This window comes from Notolepis coatsorum, assembly GCF_963971535.1.
Source record: "Notolepis coatsorum genome assembly, chromosome: 12".
Lineage (NCBI taxonomy): Eukaryota > Metazoa > Chordata > Actinopteri > Aulopiformes > Paralepididae > Notolepis > Notolepis coatsorum.
In genome coordinates, this window is record NC_140176.1 from 442,577 (window position 1) to 461,236 (window position 18,660).

Consider the following 18,660-nt stretch of genomic DNA (forward strand, 5'->3'; position numbering starts at 1 on the left):
GTGCAGGCGCCCCGACCGACCTGTAGGAGTCGCTGTTTACACCTCTTCACCAAATAATGATTCTGCCCGATTTCCCACTTTTCTTTTTCTTTCCTTTTGATTTTGTTCCCCCTTCCCCTAGCTGCCCCCTTCTGTTAAGCGCCTTGGGTCTCCTGAAAGGCTCTATACACATTTAAGATATTATTATTAATTATCATTATTAGTTAGTAGTCTTATTTAGTTAGTCTTAGTTAGTTAGTACTACTACACGGTGGCACGGACCGGGAATCACACATCTGCTGGGAACCCCGACATTTATAATCCAATTTATCCTTTAAAGGAACAGGCCAACAACATCAGAGAGAGGAGAAAGGGACGGGCTACCTCCTCAGCGCGGGCCTCCTGCCTCCCCGGTTGGCCCTTGTGGACCTCTCCCGTCTCCATGTCTTCAAAGTCACCGTACAGCTCCTCTGAAACCAACAGAACAAAGACAACCAAATGCCAGAGTTCAAGTGCTTGTTTGACAAAAAGTGCAGACTTTGCAGGGTTGGGGTCAGGGCTTGTCTCCAGGGTCAGGGTCTCGGTCTCTAGAAGTCTCTCCCCACATTAGAGACCCATCTCCCAGCGCCTCCCATTCATCTCAGATTCAGATTCCTTCAGTGAGCCATGTGTGTAAACACATTGGTAATTGTTACAGCAATTACAGTATATATGCATTTTTACATAAATCTTTTTTCCACATAACAAACAGCAACAACAGACACAAGACAAGGACAGTGCAGTGAAGGATTAATAATTTGAATAAATATATATAGTGTATACAGTGTATACAGTAAAGTGCAGAGTTCCAGGTCAGTCCCAGTGCAGTATTTGTGCCAGTGTCATTGTTATTGTGCCAGTGTCACTTGGGGGCGGAGAGGGGGGGGGCCTGAGGCATTGATCTGAGGGGGAACAACTCAGTGTGTGTTTGTTCTGCTCGTCTGTCGTTCGTCCCACTACTCCACCCCTCAGTGTAAAGCGAAGTGGAGTCCTATATAAATCTAATTTGCCGCTTCTTTGGTCAAACCTCCTTCCAGTTGGCTGCTCCCGGCAGTTGGAATGAGATGCAAAATACTTTGAAAATGGACAAATTGATCCCCCTCACTCCTTTTAAACAGAGTTGTTTACACACACATGCAACTGTCAGCCAGCCTTGTATCTGTAATTTGTCTGTTCTGCTTCAAGTATTACATATCTTGTCATTTTATTTGGTTGGTTGTTTGTGTGTTTTAATTATTTCCTTTACCTCTGTGATGTATCTTTTCTATTTTATTTCATGAAGATTGTTGGTCCCCTCTCCCTGTTACCCTCCGAGGCTCGTTGGTCCTCTCACCAGGCCGTCATAAGAATAATAATTTGTTCTTAATTGACCTGCCTGGTTAACCTCTAGCCCCTAGGCATATTTTCTGAAACTCGCCTAGTAAAAATACATACCTAAGTAAATGGAAGATTGCTCCACTACAAGGTCCATTTGCATGTTCTTGGTATCTGATTCTAGGGACATCTATGGATCTCAGGGAATGTATTCCCAGTGTCAGAAATACTGTGTCTGTTAGTTACTAGGCTTGAGTAAATTGTAATGAACCAAAAGGAGAATATCAATTGTCTTTTTTCATCTTTGACGGTGAATAACACCATGCTAACATTGACCAGATGTGAAATATTGCCACTGAGCTCATTCAACAACACCTTCTTGAGATCAAGTGTACAAAAAATCTAAGCAAATGAATAAAGGGCAGATGATTTACAGGGGTTTTGTAGAAACAGTACTGAATTTAGCTTTTGGTGCCACAACCATGAGCTCAGTTTTATTGTTGTTCAGTTTGAGGTTAGATGGCATCCAGGTAATTGTTATTACTATTATTCATATTATTATCATTATTATTATTAATAGTATTACCATTGTTATCATTATTACCATTATTATTTTTATCATTATTATTATCATATTACCATTATTATTATGATCATTATTATTACCATTATTATCATCATTATTATGATCATTATTATTACCAGTATTATCATCATTATTATGATCATTATTATTATTATCATCATTATCATTATTATTATCATCATTATCATTATCATCATCATCATCATCATTATTATTAGTATTGTTGTGAAGGATCAGATTAAACTTGTATATCGTTTGATATCCCCTGTATATTCCTTGTACAATATGCATTGAATATCCCTTTAGTCTACTAAACAGCCCATAATAGTTTCATTCTACCATTGGACGAGAACCTGGCGCCAGGTTGCCATACCCCTAGGTCCAAGTTCAATCGTGCCGCCTAACATGTCATGGCAAGCCCCGGTTCCGCGCAGGAATATGTCTGGCGAAATACGAATGGTACTATTTGTTCATAGCGCATATATATATGGCGCAAGTAAAGTAGAACTTCCTTTTAGTCCAGTTCTTTACCCTCCAACAGAGTGACAGACGCAAAAGCCTCCCCACGACGCACGTGTGGTGTAGTAAGGCCTACTTGGCCCAGAATAGGCATTGAGATATCGTGTAGATTAATAGTTGAATAGTCATAGTTTGGCACTATACCGTCGAGTTGGACGTATTCTATTAAGCTAATAATAGTCTATTTATGTATGGTGCATCGTTCGGTTAGAGTTCTAAAGTTATCAGTACCCCCATCGTTCCTGACGTTATCTGGACGCTTAACCAGGCTGAGCAGACCCCTAGTGGTGCTTGCATCCGAGGAGCTCCGGGCCAAGAGCGACTGGACCTGTATATTGGATTACTCTACCCGGACGACGGCGAGCCTTCCACGGCTTGGATTATGCTTTGGGTGCTTTGATTATTCCATGGATAAAGGCCAACACTGCGGAGTGTTGGAACTACCCCCCGGAGAGGACTCCAGGTGAGACGGCGCTCTACACCAGTGAGGTCGCCTCACGTCTCTCCGTTGTGGACCGGCAGCTACCGTCCACAGAGGGTCCAGCTGTATTCGTCTGCGGACCGAGGTTCTGTGGGCACCGTGTCCAAGACTTTGGATTCTCCCAAGACACCGTCGGCCAGATGGGATACCGCCAGCGGCTTCTCTAACCCCCCCCTCCTACTGTCTTACAACCAGCGGGACCCCCCCCCCCCCCCTTAGTGTATCTAGCTATAATCATTTAAGTACCATCGCTATCGTTTCCTAAATATTCCAGGTTGTATACTTACTCCCTGCGTAACCAGAGATTGGACATTCAATGTTGATTTACCTACGAATACTCATTTGCCATAAAAGTGCATGTTTCATATTTCAAATCATAAATGTAATTAAGTGAACGTTGTATATACCTTTTGCTATATAAAATATTCGATTTGGTACATTTGTGTGGATTCGTTTCATCAGGTGGGAAAGTGTTCATCATACTTATATCATGTACTGGATGGCCAGAAGTTAAAGTACAAGAGGTAGTGGTATTAAATATCATATCTAACAATACAGTCAGGGAATTGTACCCCTCAGTTACAAGTATTATCATCATTATTATCATCATTATCATTATTATTAGTATTATCATCATTATTATCATCATTATCATTATTATTACCATTATCATCATTATCATCATCATCATTATTATTAGTATTATCATCATTATTATCATCATTATCATTATTATTACCATTATCATCATTATCATTATCATCATTATTATTCCCATCATCATCATCATCATCATGAGCTCCACAGTGCGTCCTCACCGTCCTCCTTCAGCAGTGTAGCGGCGTCCTGGTCTCCGTCCCACTTCCCCGTCACGAAGCAGTCCCTGATGGTGTCCAACATCTGGAAACATTTAGAAATAACACAACTAAATATGAGTTCAACAGATCAATGTGGTTGGAGTTAGTCGAGTCGGTCGGCTGACCTGAGTTCTTCAATGTCCAATGTTTAGAGAGCAGGGTGTATAACAAAGGATATTATATAATATTTTTATATTTTTTTTTGCATCTGATAAAATACAACAATTTAAAGAGGAACACCACTAAAATAAAACATTCTAATATGTTATTTCCATGGCATGAGACAGATTGATCACTATTTGTAGACATGAGCTACCGAGCCAGAACCCCGAGAAGTAAGACGTCATCAGGTATCGAGTCTGGAGCAGCTTCTGGAGTTTGGTCTTGAACCAGAGGAACAACACGGACCAATTCTGAAACCGGATGTAGTTCCCCTTTAACTCATTCAGCGCCAATGACGAAAAAAGTCGGGTTAACTCGCCAACCGTTCAGCGCCAATCACGAGGAAAGTCGGGTTTTAATCGTTATTTCTTTTATTAGCTATATCCATTCATTTTTCATCCATCCAGCCTGATGTTATCATTGGGAATGGGTCTGAGCTCGCAAAAGGGCAAATACCGCCGCCTACGCCTTCCAGCCGGTATTGCACATCATTGGAATCCCTCCCCCTTGGGCTGTACGTCGCTGATCTAACAAATCCGGCCCAGGTTTTCCTTCTCGGACATGCAGTATCGTTATAACACATGGACTGGGAGACAGAGCATCGTGGATTATGCCTTCCGGACATATAACCAGGGCTGTATGTTAACTTTTTTTGCACATAGCACTGGTGCTACAGAGGTTGATAGTTTTGTAGCACAGGCCAAAATCTTGTAGCACAAGTATAAAACGAGTTATATTTGTAACAGTCACAAATGTGCCTATTGTATTTGTGTTATTTAGTTGCAGTGCCATGTTTGGCTGTCATTTAGTATATCGCCATGTGTTATTATTACTATGATACTCTCATATGCTATTTTAAATTAATATCATAAACAACATAAGGAATATTAGCATAATTTTGAGTGGACTGAAGGAATGAGTCAGTGTTAATAGTTTTAAATGCAAATAATTTATTGAAACATAGAAGTGGGGTCGGTTGGGACACACACACACACACACACAATGGGGGACCCTGATGTAAACAAGACAAACGTCTTTCTCTGGTCTGCATCCCCTTAACAATTGTGTGTATTGAGCCGTACTGTACCCATTCTGCAATCTGTTAAATAAAGTTTTCATTCATTCACACACACTGTTTCAACTCACCACCCCCGCATCATATTGTAGTCTAGTCTGTCTTCAAACTTCCACTCCTCTCGAAACTTGTGTTTGAATATCATCATTATCTGTCCATCCTCAGTTTACTATAATATACTCCTGTCCTGAGTCTTGACTAGTGACTTCATCGTCTTTCCAAACGCACGCACGCACACACACACAGGGAAGGGGAGAGAGTGCCCCCCCATTTCCCTTTCCACACTGTGTCTGCTGGCTCTGCCTGTGATCAGGATTAGCTTGTTAGCTTGCTAACGTTGTAGTGATTGTAATGGTACATAAACGTTAATTTCGGGCGATGTGCGCATAAAGGAATGGCGACGGTGCAAAGCATGTAGATGCATTTGACCCGTTGCGAGAAAGAAAAAACACCACAGACTTATTTCGGGACGTGTAGGCGCACTGCTGTGTTAACGTGCACCAACCGACCAACGCGCTGCTCTGCTTGCAGAAGCAGTGGCACGGATAGGGCGGATACGACTCGTCGAGTTGTCACAAGAGTTTTTTCAAAATAAGAGTATCATATGCACCTGAACGTTGCTAGCTTTCGGAGCCTAGCTGGAGCTGCGCGTGGGCAGAAATGAGACCCGCTACAGGATTTTCAAAATAAGAGTATCTATATGAACCGAATCCCTATCGCACCAGTGCTACTGAAGTAAATCCATCCATCGCACAGACAGCTGTTGCTGTAGCACGTGCGAGATATATGTCGCACTGTACACCCCTGATATAACGTTGGATCAATAAACACAATCAAAATTTGGAATGGCGATCAGGAATTGGATTAATCTTTTTGCAGGACATCAAAGACCAGGTAAGGACTCTATGTTACGAATCTTGGGTTAATCCGATGTTTCTTTCGCCACCATCGGAGCGTGTGTGTGCTTCTGACGTTGGCTGCGGGCAAAGCACTGAGAAGCGATTTTTCAGCCCCCACTTCTGTTCACGCATGACACCGGTTCCTGACAGGGAGCGACGCGAGCGAGCGTGATTGCGAAAATGATTAAAATGTATTAGTTTCAATCAGACTATCCTGACCTGCCGCGAGCGACAGCGAACTGAGCAGCGATGTCGTTCCCCCCTCAATTATTCGCTCGCTGTGTCTCTAGTTGAGCGATTACGCGGCCGAGTCCCGCCCCTAAACACTTTTTATTGGTCAAGAATCGCAGGCTGCTTTTCCCCTGTGTGCTTCCAGGTAACACACACACACAGACACACTTGGACATGCGCCGCCTCATATCAGGACAGTGTCGCACGCGATTTCGTCTCCAGTTCGCTCACTCGCTGCCTGTCAGGAACCGGTGTGACACATATAATACCGATAATCTAGCGTTATTTTCAGAACAATTCATAAATCAAGCGACAAATGGCACGATTTCTAAGGAAATACATTGAAGCACCGTTTGCTCGAGTTTCTTGAGATTAGACAGAATGCTCTGGAAATATACTCTTATTCAAAACGGTATAAAACGGAAATGTACGGATGAAAAAACGATCTGTTTTGGGCATGTTGACTGGAAGCAACTCACTGACAATCGACGGGTGTATTAGACCCATAGCTATAATATAAGATGTATTTTAAGCACTCGCAAATGCCGCAGTCTCCCCATTGAGTAAAGCGATGGCGCTCTAGCGCCCTCTGGCGCCCCGACCCCTGGCGCTGATTGAGTTAATAATAACAAATAAGACGAAAAAAATCTCTATCCTTTACTTTAGTAGATCTGTTTTTTTATATATATAAATACTGAGGAAATAAACATGTGAGGAACCTTTTTATTTATTAAATTTAAATACTGAGGAAATAAACATGTAAGGAACCTTTTTATTTATTAAATTTAAATACTGAGGAAATAAACATGTGAGGAACCTTTTTATTTATTAAATTTAAATACTGAGGAAATAAACATGTGAGGAACCTTTTTATTTATTAAATTTAAATACAGAGGAAATAAACATGTGAGGAACCTTTTTATTTATTAAATTTAAATACTGAGGAAATAAACATGTAAGGAACCTTTTTATTTATTAAATTTAAATACAGAGGAAATAAACATGTGAGGAACCTTTTTATTTATTAAATTTAAATACTGAGGAAATAAACATGTAAGGAACCTTTTTATTTATTAAATTTAAATACTGAGGAAATAAACATGTGAGGAACCTTTTTATTTATTAAATTTAAATACAGAGGAAATAAACATGTGAGGAACCTTTTTATTTATTAAATTTAAATACAGAGGAAATAAACATGTGAGGAACCTTTTTATTTATTAAATTTAAATATTGAGGAAATAAACATGTGAGGAACCTTTTTATTTATTAAATTTAAATACTGAGGAAATAAACATGTGAGGAACCTTTTTATTTATTAAATTTAAATACAGAGGAATGTGAGTGACTTTTTTTTATACTGAGGAAATAAACATGCAAGGACCTTTTCTATGCATTTATTTAATGTAAATACTGAGTAAATAAAGGTGCGAGGAGCTGGTTACCTCGTCCAGGTCCCAGTCGCGGGTGCTGTGGGGGGGGAAGTGGGAGCAGTCTGGGGCGTCGACGCGCTGCTTCTTGCAGTTCTCCGGGCGGCTCACTCTGAACAGACCGCCCAGCTCCTGTCCATCTTCCTCATCCTCATCCTCTGCTGCCACTGAAGAGAGAGTCCAATCAGATCAGGTGAGATAAGACACGGCTTCATTGATCCACTTGGGGAGGTGTGTGCAGCATAGCAGCAGGGTGTGCTGCCCCATGGGCAGCGCTGTAGCACTCGAGTCTGAGTCCTGGACTGATGCTCAGGACTCGTGACGCCACTGAGTCGACTCGGACTTGAGCACCGAGGACTCGGACTTGTTAATTGATAAATAACGTTTATTTTGTACATTATCCAACGTTAACACGAACCTAAACTAACGTTACACAACTAACCTAAAGTTAGTTTAGGTTCGTGTTAACGTTAGATAATGTACAAAATAGTATTATAAGGTAAGAGGATTTTAAGTCATGGTATCCATAAACTTCAATCAGATCGGATCCTTTGAATGAAATGAGAATGTAAACAAACACGGCGTCACGTTAGTAAGTATCACTGCAATGCGTGAAATCACTGACTGCGCCCCGAGAGGCGTGGTTCAGCAAAAAATAGTTCAGAGTATATTTGCTTAGAAAACGTAATTGTCAAATTCAATTATTTTTTATTTCTCCACGTGGTAAATACACAGGTCACAACATGTTTACAGGAACGTTTCGGAGTTGTATTTGGAGTGTATTTCGTGACTGTAGGGCACTGTAGGGAACATCAGGGTACAAGTCTGACCCACTTCCAGTGATGAAGCTAAGCTACGCTAACGGAGCGGCTGTTCCCTAAGCTTAATGCACGCACAGAGAAGAAAAGGGTATGTATCTTCTTGTCTAACTCCAGGGAAGATGGCAAATAAGCTAATTTCCCAAAATGTTGGCGTTTTCCTTTAAACAGCCTCTACTCTGCTCTGCATCAGAAACACTTAAACAGCCTCTACTCTGCTCTGCATCAGAAACACTTAAACAGCCTCTACTCTGCTCTGCATCAGAAACACTTAAACAGCCTCTACTCTGCTCTGCATCAGAAACACTTAAACAGCCTCTACTCTGCTCTGCATCAGAAACACTTAAACAGCCTCTACTCTGCTCTGCATCAGAAACACTTAAACAGCCTCTACTCTGCTGCTCTGCATCAGAAACACTTAAACAGCCTCTACTCTGCTCTGCATCAGAAACACTTAAACAGCCTCTACTCTGCTCTGCATCAGAAACACTTAAACAGCCTCTACTCTGCTGCTCTGCATCAGAAACACTTAAACAGCCTCTACTCTGCTCTGCATCAGAAACACTTAAACAGCCTCTACTCTGCTGCTCTGCATCAGAAACACTTAAACAGCCTCTACTCTGCTCTGCATCAGAAACACTTAAACAGCCTCTACTCTGCTCTGCATCAGAAACACTTAAACAGCCTCTACTCTGCTGCTCTGCATCAGAAACACTTAAACAACCTCTACTCTGCTGCTCTGCATCAGAAACACTTAAACAGCCTCTACTCTGCATCAGAAACACTTAAACAGCCTCTACTCTGCTCTGCATCAGAAACACTTAAACAGCCTCTACTCTGCTGCTCTGCATCAGAAACACTTAAACAGCCTCTACTCTGCTCTGCATCAGAAACACTTAAACAGCCTCTACTCTGCTCTGCATCAGTCAGAAACACTTAAACAGCCTCTACTCTGCTCTGCATCAGAAACACTTAAACAGCCTCTACTCTGCTGCTCTGCATCAGAAACACTTAAACAGCCTCTACTCTGCTCTGCATCAGAAACACTTAAACAGCCTCTACTCTGCTGCTCTGCATCAGAAACACTTAAACAGCCTCTACTCTGCTGCTCTGCATCAGAAACACTTAAACAGCCTCTACTCTGCTGCTCTGCATCAGAAACACTTAAACAGCCTCTACTCTGCTGCTCTGCATCAGAAACACTTAAACAGCCTCTACTCTGCTGCTCTGCATCAGAAACACTTAAACAGCCTCTACTCTGCTCTGCATCAGAAACACTTAAACAGCCTCTACTCTGCTGCTCTGCATCAGAAACACTTAAACAGCCTCTACTCTGCTCTGCATCAGAAACACTTAAACAGCCTCTACTCTGCTCTGCATCAGAAACACTTAAACAGCCTCTACTCTGCTCTGCATCAGAAACACTTAAACAGCCTCTACTCTGCTCTGCATCAGAAACACTTAAACAGCCTCTACTCTGCTGCTCTGCATCAGAAACACTTAAACAGCCTCTACTCTGCTCTGCATCAGAAACACTTAAACAGCCTCTACTCTGCTCTGCATCAGAAACACTTAAACAGCCTCTACTCTGCTCTGCATCAGAAACACTTAAACAGCCTCTACTCTGCTCTGCATCAGTCAGAAACACTGTAATAATTGTTGTAATTAAAATTAGTATTTGACTGAACCTTATGTAATGTTAAACTTAAAGCGAAGACGGAGGTCTCTGTGTGCCCAGTTGAGGTCTGGCACCCTGCCATTGGCTGTGGAAGTGGGTAGATTCCAAGGTAAACCTGAGGAGGAGCGGCTGTGTGTTCTCTGTGATCTGGGAGTGGTGGAGGATGAATATCATTTTGTTTTTTATTGCCCTTTGTACACCGCTTTGAGGAGGGCTTTATTTGAGAAAATTCAAATTGTAAATCCGGATTTGTTTTGGCCGTCTGAGAGTTGTATGTTGAGTTTTGTGGAGGACATCTTCAGTTATGCAGGATTTTTGGAGAAAGCATGGCACTTGAGACAAAACACACTATATCCTATATAATTGTATATGAATTCCTCTTGTTTCTTTGTTTACATACATTGCGTACAGCTTGTGTTATATGTAAGGGATAATGTACGAGGTCATTGTCGCAAAATAATTGACCGACGGAGTTTAAAATACCGAGGCGCCTCGCAGAGGTGTTCTAAACGTAGTGAAGGTCAATTATTTTGCGACAATGACCGAGTATAGCTATACATTATCCCGCTTATTACATGGATACTTACTAACAATATACCTAATTCATTTTACACCATCGACAAGACGAGATCAAATGCAGACTCAGTTGTTCTGTGGCTCAGTCCGCTGTCAGCCCAAATAAAGTGATTATTATTATCGCCGGCAGCCGGCAGGTGTGTCTGATTGCACTGATGCAGTGTGTGTCAGTGGGCTTGATTGCTCCAGCTGCGAACAGCGGTCATTATTGCTCGGTTGCCCCTGGCAGCGGTCCGCTATCGAGTAATAACGGACCGCTGCTATGGGCAACCGAGCGATATTGACCAATCACAATCAAGCATTTCGGCTAATGTTAAAACGCCATGTAATAATACGTTTTATTGTATTTTCTTTTTTTTGTGGCCATCTTGGTCACAGTAATTTGTCAAGTATAATATTATATACTTATTGTTATGTGTCCTTGTAAGCCCATATGGGCTGGGCATACACCTGTATGTAAGACACGAAAATTTAAAACATCAATCAATCAATCAATCAATCAATAAGCAGCCCTGTACTCTGGCTGCTCTGCAGGGAGTCAGACACGTCCAGGTCCTGTACTCTGCTGCTCTGCAGGGAGTCAGACACGTCCCTGGTCCTGCGCGCAGCGAGTTGGATGAACGACACTAAGCTGACGTTGGCAGGAACCCTCTCTCCTGTGTGCTCCATCATCACAGGGCTATCTGATCGCTGAGGCCATTATCGCCTAATGACTGTTGGCCGACCCGCCTCTCTGTTTGTTCAGCGTGCCGATGATAACGTAATTGTGTGTGTTATTACGTGTAAAACGTGTGCGTTTCATATCCGTGTCGGAAATCCTGCATCCCGGCAGATCGGTAGATCTATAGCGCGCGCGGGCACACACACACACACACACACACACACACACACACACACACACTGGACATGGACAACACGTTTTAATAACACCTTCTTAGTGCAGGGACGTGCACAGGACTTTAGAGGGGCAGGTGCTCAAAGGCTGAAAAGGGCACTATATCTGTGTGTGTTTTAACCGAGCGCGCGAGCCCGATTTTTAAGGGCCCTTTTCGGGCGGGGGGGCCCCCTTTTTTTGCTTTTTGGGGGGTTTTGGTGATCAAATATTGAATATTGAACTATAATAATCAGTGCAGGAGCTCACTTATCCTTGAAAGTGTCATAATCACAGCGAGAGCGTTCTTCACTCCTCCTCATTCCCCCTCACATTCACCACACGCTGACCAGAAGTCGTGGTGGTGTTAGTATCATTACCTAGGTACGACGCCTCAGTCCGAAGACCTGCTAGACACCCCCGTGTGATTATTCCCTGTTCTAACTTTCCTCTCTTGTGCCCAGGACCTCCGTGCCAGCGTGCCCCTGTCTGGACCCCCCTGGAGCCTACCAAGGAGTTCCTGCTCCCTCTCTCGACACGGACCCGTGTCTTCCGTCCGCAGGAGCACTGGAGTGCACCTGCTCCCTTTATCCCCAAGAACATTCCCAATTCATATCTGTTGTACATTTCTGGATGTAACTCTTGCCTACCTGGGAATACTATTAAACAACCTGAAACGCTCCATTCTCTCCTCTCCTGTGTTCAGCGATTGGGCTCCGCTTAAAACCCATTCTCACAGAAAGACACTTTTATCACTGACTTAAAAGGCCCATACATCTCCATAAATGTTCAGGGCGGAGGGAATAAGTGCTTACCCTACAGACCCCAAGAAGTGCTGTATATTCTGTATCGTTTAATATAAATGCATTTTTTATTCCAATCCCGATTTGTATTTGAGATTCCCAAATCAATGGAATATGGGGCATCTCTCTTTACCTAATATTTTGATTATATCCGGGCATTTTTCAGTTGGAAGGGCAATCTATATATATGCGTAACGATAAAATAAAATAACAGTTTTTTTCCAGTGTTTAGCATTATTTTCTAGCTATGTGGACTTATATTAATAGGATCCATGTCTCTAATTCTCAATTTGGCGCATTCTTCCAATTCTCATCTCACAATATTGTCCCTCACTCAAGTGAGTCATCTGAAACTTAGCGTATCTGTGACGTCAGAGTAGGGCTGGGCGATATAACGATAACGATAAATATCGCGATATATTTTAATAATCTATATCGAATATCGAAATAAATAAAAAAATCGAAAAATCGTTTTTTTTTTTTCTTTTTTTTTTAATTTTTAATTTTTTTTACCTGCAACAGGGCAGTTTTAAAACCAGAGACAGTGGACAGACTTGTCTTTCTTGCCTGCAACTTAAAGTAATGGCTTTGCTTGTCCAAATGACAATACTGACCAAATTCAGATTTCTTTTTCTCTTGTCCATTTATTTTGTTTGCTTTCTAATTTAAAATACATTTTGAAACCGTCTGTACACAGTAGGCTATGTGTGCTAGCAGAGCTAGACTCCAGTCACGAGTCACGGTGCACATGTGCGGTGGTTTGTCCACCAAAAAAGCGCCAAAAGATCGAAAATAAACTAGCAGAGCCAGAACTGTTCAACTCCTCTGGAGCCACAGCCAGCAGAGAAGCCGGTTTACTTTAGCTTTTAAACCAGTTGCAGCCTGAGAACTGGAGTGTGAGGGGATGTAACACTAAAGATGGCGGCAATGACAAGGAATTGCTGCAAAATAAACATACATCTGTTGTTAAAAAAAAAAAAAAAAAAAAAAAAAAAAATGTAATTTTTTTTATACTTATAACAATTCGATAATTATCGATATCGAGAAATAAAATAAAATTATCATATCGTTATCGCGATATGATTTTTTTCCATATCGCCCAGCCCTACGTCAGAGGTTTCTCATCTGCATAATAACGCCCCCTGCCCCGTCTGTGCTGGTAGCCAACTGCCAGCTGTGCATCTAACAGCATCTTAAACACAGAGAGAGAGTGTCTGCTGCTAACAGCATCTTAAACACAGAGAGAGAGTGTCTGCTGCTAACAGCATCTTAAACACAGAGAGAGAGTGTCTGCTGCTAACAGCATCTTAAACACAGAGAGAGAGTGTCTGCTGCTAACAGCATCTTAAACACAGAGAGAGAGTGTCTGCTGCTAACAGCATCTTAAACACAGAGAGAGAGTGTCTGCTGCTAACAGCATCTTAAACACAGAGAGAGAGTGTCTGCTGCTAACAGCATCTTAAACACAGAGAGAGAGTGTCTGCTGCTAACAGCATCTTAAACACAGAGAGAGAGTGTCTGCTGCTAACAGCATCTTAAACACAGAGAGAGAGTGTCTGCTGCTAACAGCATCTTAAACACAGGGGACCAGCCCAGATCGTTGGGATGTTGTCATTTACAAATCTACTACGGTTGAGGAGCCTGGAAAAGCAAGCATCTCACGTTTTTTTCTGAATGTATGTACATTTAAAAAAAAGATGTGACAAAAAAAAAAGTCTGAATCTGAACAAGTCTCTCCTCAAGCTGAGAGAAACAAGACTCTAGTGATGCTGGCGTCAAGAGAGACCGTGAACAACTCCTAGGAAACTATGACCCATTTTACTGGTATATGCATGGTTTCCCCTACCATTGCCTTTGGTCGAAAGAAACATTTAATTAAACACTACTACTGATATGACAGAACCCTAGAAGCTACTGATAGGAGGGATCCGTGTACTTAATTCAACTCCATACAATCTTGTAGGACTCAGTCAGACCGCAATCAAACTCAAGGCAACAGCTCCACCAAGTGGCCAGGAGGAGGAAGAGACCTGATCCAATATAATAATAATAATAATAAAAAAAAAAAGAAAACAATGTATGATACCTTTTTTGAAAGATGTTAATTACAAATTGGCATGAGCAGAGAACGCATGGGGGATTATTCCAGTTCTCTTGGTCTTAGGAATCTTCTGCCAGGTATGTTGTCAACCTTTAAAATGCTTGTGATCCAAGGACCTCTTTTACGAGCCAAGACCCGACCAAAATGGCAGCAATAAAAAATAATAAACCAAGTTACAACATACAGGACAAAACACAGACGGATAAAAGGTGAAGATAAAAAATATGTCCTTAACATTAGTAACGTGTAGCATCAGCATTATGTATTGATGCATTTGCAAACTACCAAGACATTGCAAGGTCTGTGACATGAACTTTAAAATCAGGCAACACTGAGAGGGGGTCAGACGGGGTCACGAGGTCACGACCTGGGCCTCCTCATCTCGTTACCTGTGCTGTACACCAGCTTGTTATTAAATAAAGACTGAATGAACACCTCCTCAAGAAGGCCCAGCAGCGGCTGTACTTCCTCAGGCGACTGTAGGAAGTACAGAGTCCAACAACGCCTGCTGGTCCAATTCTACACCAGGCCATGATCCAGAGCATCCTCATCCATCACAGTCTGGGCCGGTTCCACTGACAAACACACCAAACACAAACTCCAACGCATCACCAAGACAGCCTGCAAAATAATTGGCTGCCCCCCCCCCTCTCTGGACTCCATCTACACCTCACACACAGTCACCCCCCCCCCTCCCCTCTCTGGACTCCATCTACACCTCACACACAGTCACCCCCCCCCCTCCCCTCTCTGGACTCCATCTACACCTCACACACAGTCACCCCCCCCCCCCTCCCCTCTCTGGACTCCATCTACACCTCACACACAGTCACCCCCCCCCCCTCCCCTCTCTGGACTCCATCTACACCTCACACACAGTCACCCCCCCCCCCCCCTCCCCTCTCTGGACTCCATCTACACCTCACACACAGTCACCCCCCCCCCCCCCCTCTCTGGACTCCATCTACACCTCACACACAGTCACCCCCCCCCCCCCCCCTCCCCTCTCTGGACTCCATCTACACCTCACACACAGTCACCCCCCCCCCCCCCCCCCCTCTCTGGACTCCATCTACACCTCACACACAGTCACCCCCCCCCCCCCCCCCCTCTCTGGACTCCATCTACACCTCACACACAGTCACCCCCCCCCCCCCCCCCCCCTCTCTGGACTCCATCTACACCTCACACACAGTCACCCCCCCCCCCCCCCTCTCTGGACTCCATCTACACCTCACACACAGTCACCCCCCCCCCCCCCCCCTCTCTGGACTCCATCTACACCTCACACACAGTCACCCCCCCCCCCCCCCTCTCTGGACTCCATCTACACCTCACACACAGTCACCCCCCCCCCCCCCTCCTCTCTGGACTCCATCTACACCTCACACACAGTCACCCCCCCCCCCCTCTCTGGACTCCATCTACACCTCACACACAGTCACCCCCCCCCCCCCCTCTCTGGACTCCATCTACACCTCACACACAGTCCCCCCCCCCCCCCCCTCTCTGGACTCCATCTACACCTCACACACAGTCACCCCCCCCCCCCCCCCCCCCTCTCTGGACTCCATCTACACCTCACACACAGTCACCCCCCCCCCCCCCCCCCTCTCTGGACTCCATCTACACCTCACACACAGTCACCCCCCCCCCCCCCCCCCCCCCTCTCTGGACTCCATCTACACCTCACACACAGTCACCCCCCCCCCCCCCCCCCCCTCTCTGGACTCCATCTACACCTCACACACAGTCACCCCCCCCCCCCCCCCCTCTCTGGACTCCATCTACACCTCACACACAGTCACCCCCCCCCCCCCCCCCCCCCCTCTCTGGACTCCATCTACACCTCACACACAGTCACCCCCCCCCCCTCCCCTCTCTGGACTCCATCTACACCTCACACACAGTCACCCCCCCCCCCCCTCCCCCCCCTCTCTGGACTCCATCTACACCTCACACACAGTCACCCCCCCCCCCCCCCCCCCCCCCCTCTCTGGACTCCATCTACACCTCACACACAGTCACCCCCCCCCCCCCCCCCCCCTCTCTGGACTCCATCTACACCTCACACACAGTCACCCCCCCCCCCCCTCCCCCCCCCCCTCTCTGGACTCCATCTACACCTCACACACAGTCACCCCCCCCCCCCTCCCCCCCTCCCCTCTCTGGACTCCATCTACACCTCACACACAGTCACCCCCCCCCCTCCCCCCCTCCCCTCTCTGGACTCCATCTACACCTATCTACACCTCACACACAGTCACCCCCCCCCCCCCCTCCCCTCTCTGGACTCCATCTACACCTCACACACAGTCACCCCCCCCCCCCCCCTCCCCTCTCTGGACTCCATCTACACCTCACACACAGTCACCCCCCCCCCCCCCCCCCTCTCTGGACTCCATCTACACCTCACACACAGTCACCCCCCCCCCCCCCCTCCCCTCTCTGGACTCCATCTACACCTCACACACAGTCACCCCCCCCCCCCCCCTCCCCTCTCTGGACTCCATCTACACCTCACACACAGTCACCCCCCCCCCCCCCTCCCCTCTCTGGACTCCATCTACACCTCACACACAGTCACCCCCCCCCCCCCCCCCCCTCTCTGGACTCCATCTACACCTCACACACAGTCACCCCCCCCCCCCCCCCCCCTCTCTGGACTCCATCTACACCTCACACACAGTCACCCCCCCCCCCCTCCCCTCTCTGGACTCCATCTACACCTCACACACAGTCACCCCCCCCCCCCCCCCCCCCTCTCTGGACTCCATCTACACCTCACACACAGTCACCCCCCCCCCCCCCCCCTCTCTGGACTCCATCTACACCTCACACACAGTCACCCCCCCCCCCCCCCCCCTCTCTGGACTCCATCTACACCTCACACACAGTCACCCCCCCCCCCCCCCCCTCTCTGGACTCCATCTACACCTCACACACAGTCACCCCCCCCCCCCCCCCCCCTCTCTGGACTCCATCTACACCTCACACACAGTCACCCCCCCCCCCCCCCCCCTCTCTGGACTCCATCTACACCTCACACACAGTCACCCCCCCCCCCCCCCTCTCTGGACTCCATCTACACCTCACACACAGTCACCCCCCCCCCCCCCCCCCCCCTCTCTGGACTCCATCTACACCTCACACACAGTCACCCCCCCCCCCCCCCCCCCCCCTCTCTGGACTCCATCTACACCTCACACACAGTCACCCCCCCCCCCCCCCCCCCCCCCTCTCTGGACTCCATCTACACCTCACACACAGTCACCCCCCCCCCCCCTCCCCCCCCCCTCTCTGGACTCCATCTACACCTCACACACAGTCACCCCCCCCCCCCCCCCCCCCTCCCCTCTCTGGACTCCATCTACACCTCACACACAGTCACCCCCCCCCCCCCCCCCCCCTCCCTCTGGACTCCATCTACACCTCACACACAGTCACCCCCCCCCCCCCCCCCTCTCTGGACTCCATCTACACCTCACACACAGTCACCCCCCCCCCCCCCCCCCCCTCTCTGGACTCCATCTACACCTCACACACAGTCACCCCCCCCCCCCCTCCCCCCTCCCCTCTCTGGACTCCATCTACACCTCACACACAGTCACCCCCCCCCCCCCCTCCCCCTCTCTGGACTCCATCTACACCTCACACACAGTCACCCCCCCCCCCCCTCCCCTCTCTGGACTCCATCTACACCTCACACACAGTCACCCCCCCCCCCCCCTCCCCTCTCTGGACTCCATCTACACCTCACACACAGTCACCCCCCCCCCCTCTCTCTGGACTCCATCTACACTCACACACATCACCCCCCCTCTCTGGACTCCATCTACACCTCACACACAGTCACCCCCCCCCCCCCCTCTCTGGACTCCATCTACACCTCACACACAGTCACCCCCCCCCCCCCCTCCCCTCTCTGGACTCCATCTACACCTCACACACAGTCACCCCCCCCCCCCCTCCCCTCTCCATCTCCCTCACACACAGTCACCCCCCCCCCCCCCCTCTCTGGACTCCAACACACAGTCACCCCCCCCCCCCCTCCCCTCTCTGGACTCCATCTACACCTCACACACAGTCACCCGCTCTGGTAAGATAGTCCACGACCCCTCTCACCCAGCACACCACTTACTCCAGCGCATGCCCTCAGGTCGCTACAGGTCCATTCTAACCAGACACACACGCTTCACAAACAGCTTGTTCCCCACAGCAGTCCGAACACTAAACACCCT

General features: G+C 46.7%; 1 protein-coding gene across 1 annotated transcript in view; it reads right to left on the bottom strand.

The window, feature by feature from the left end:
• Nucleotides 1-18,660, bottom strand: part of bms1 (BMS1 ribosome biogenesis factor) — an 80,075-nt gene that overhangs the window by 23,300 nt on the left and 38,115 nt on the right. Inside the window, exons 12-14 of the mRNA XM_084326208.1 lie at nt 7,588-7,739; nt 3,737-3,818; nt 364-449 (exon numbers count right to left, since the gene is read on the bottom strand). Coding sequence (XP_084182334.1) covers nt 364-449; nt 3,737-3,818; nt 7,588-7,739 — 320 coding nt within the window. The remainder of the gene's footprint in view (nt 1-363; nt 450-3,736; nt 3,819-7,587; nt 7,740-18,660) is intronic.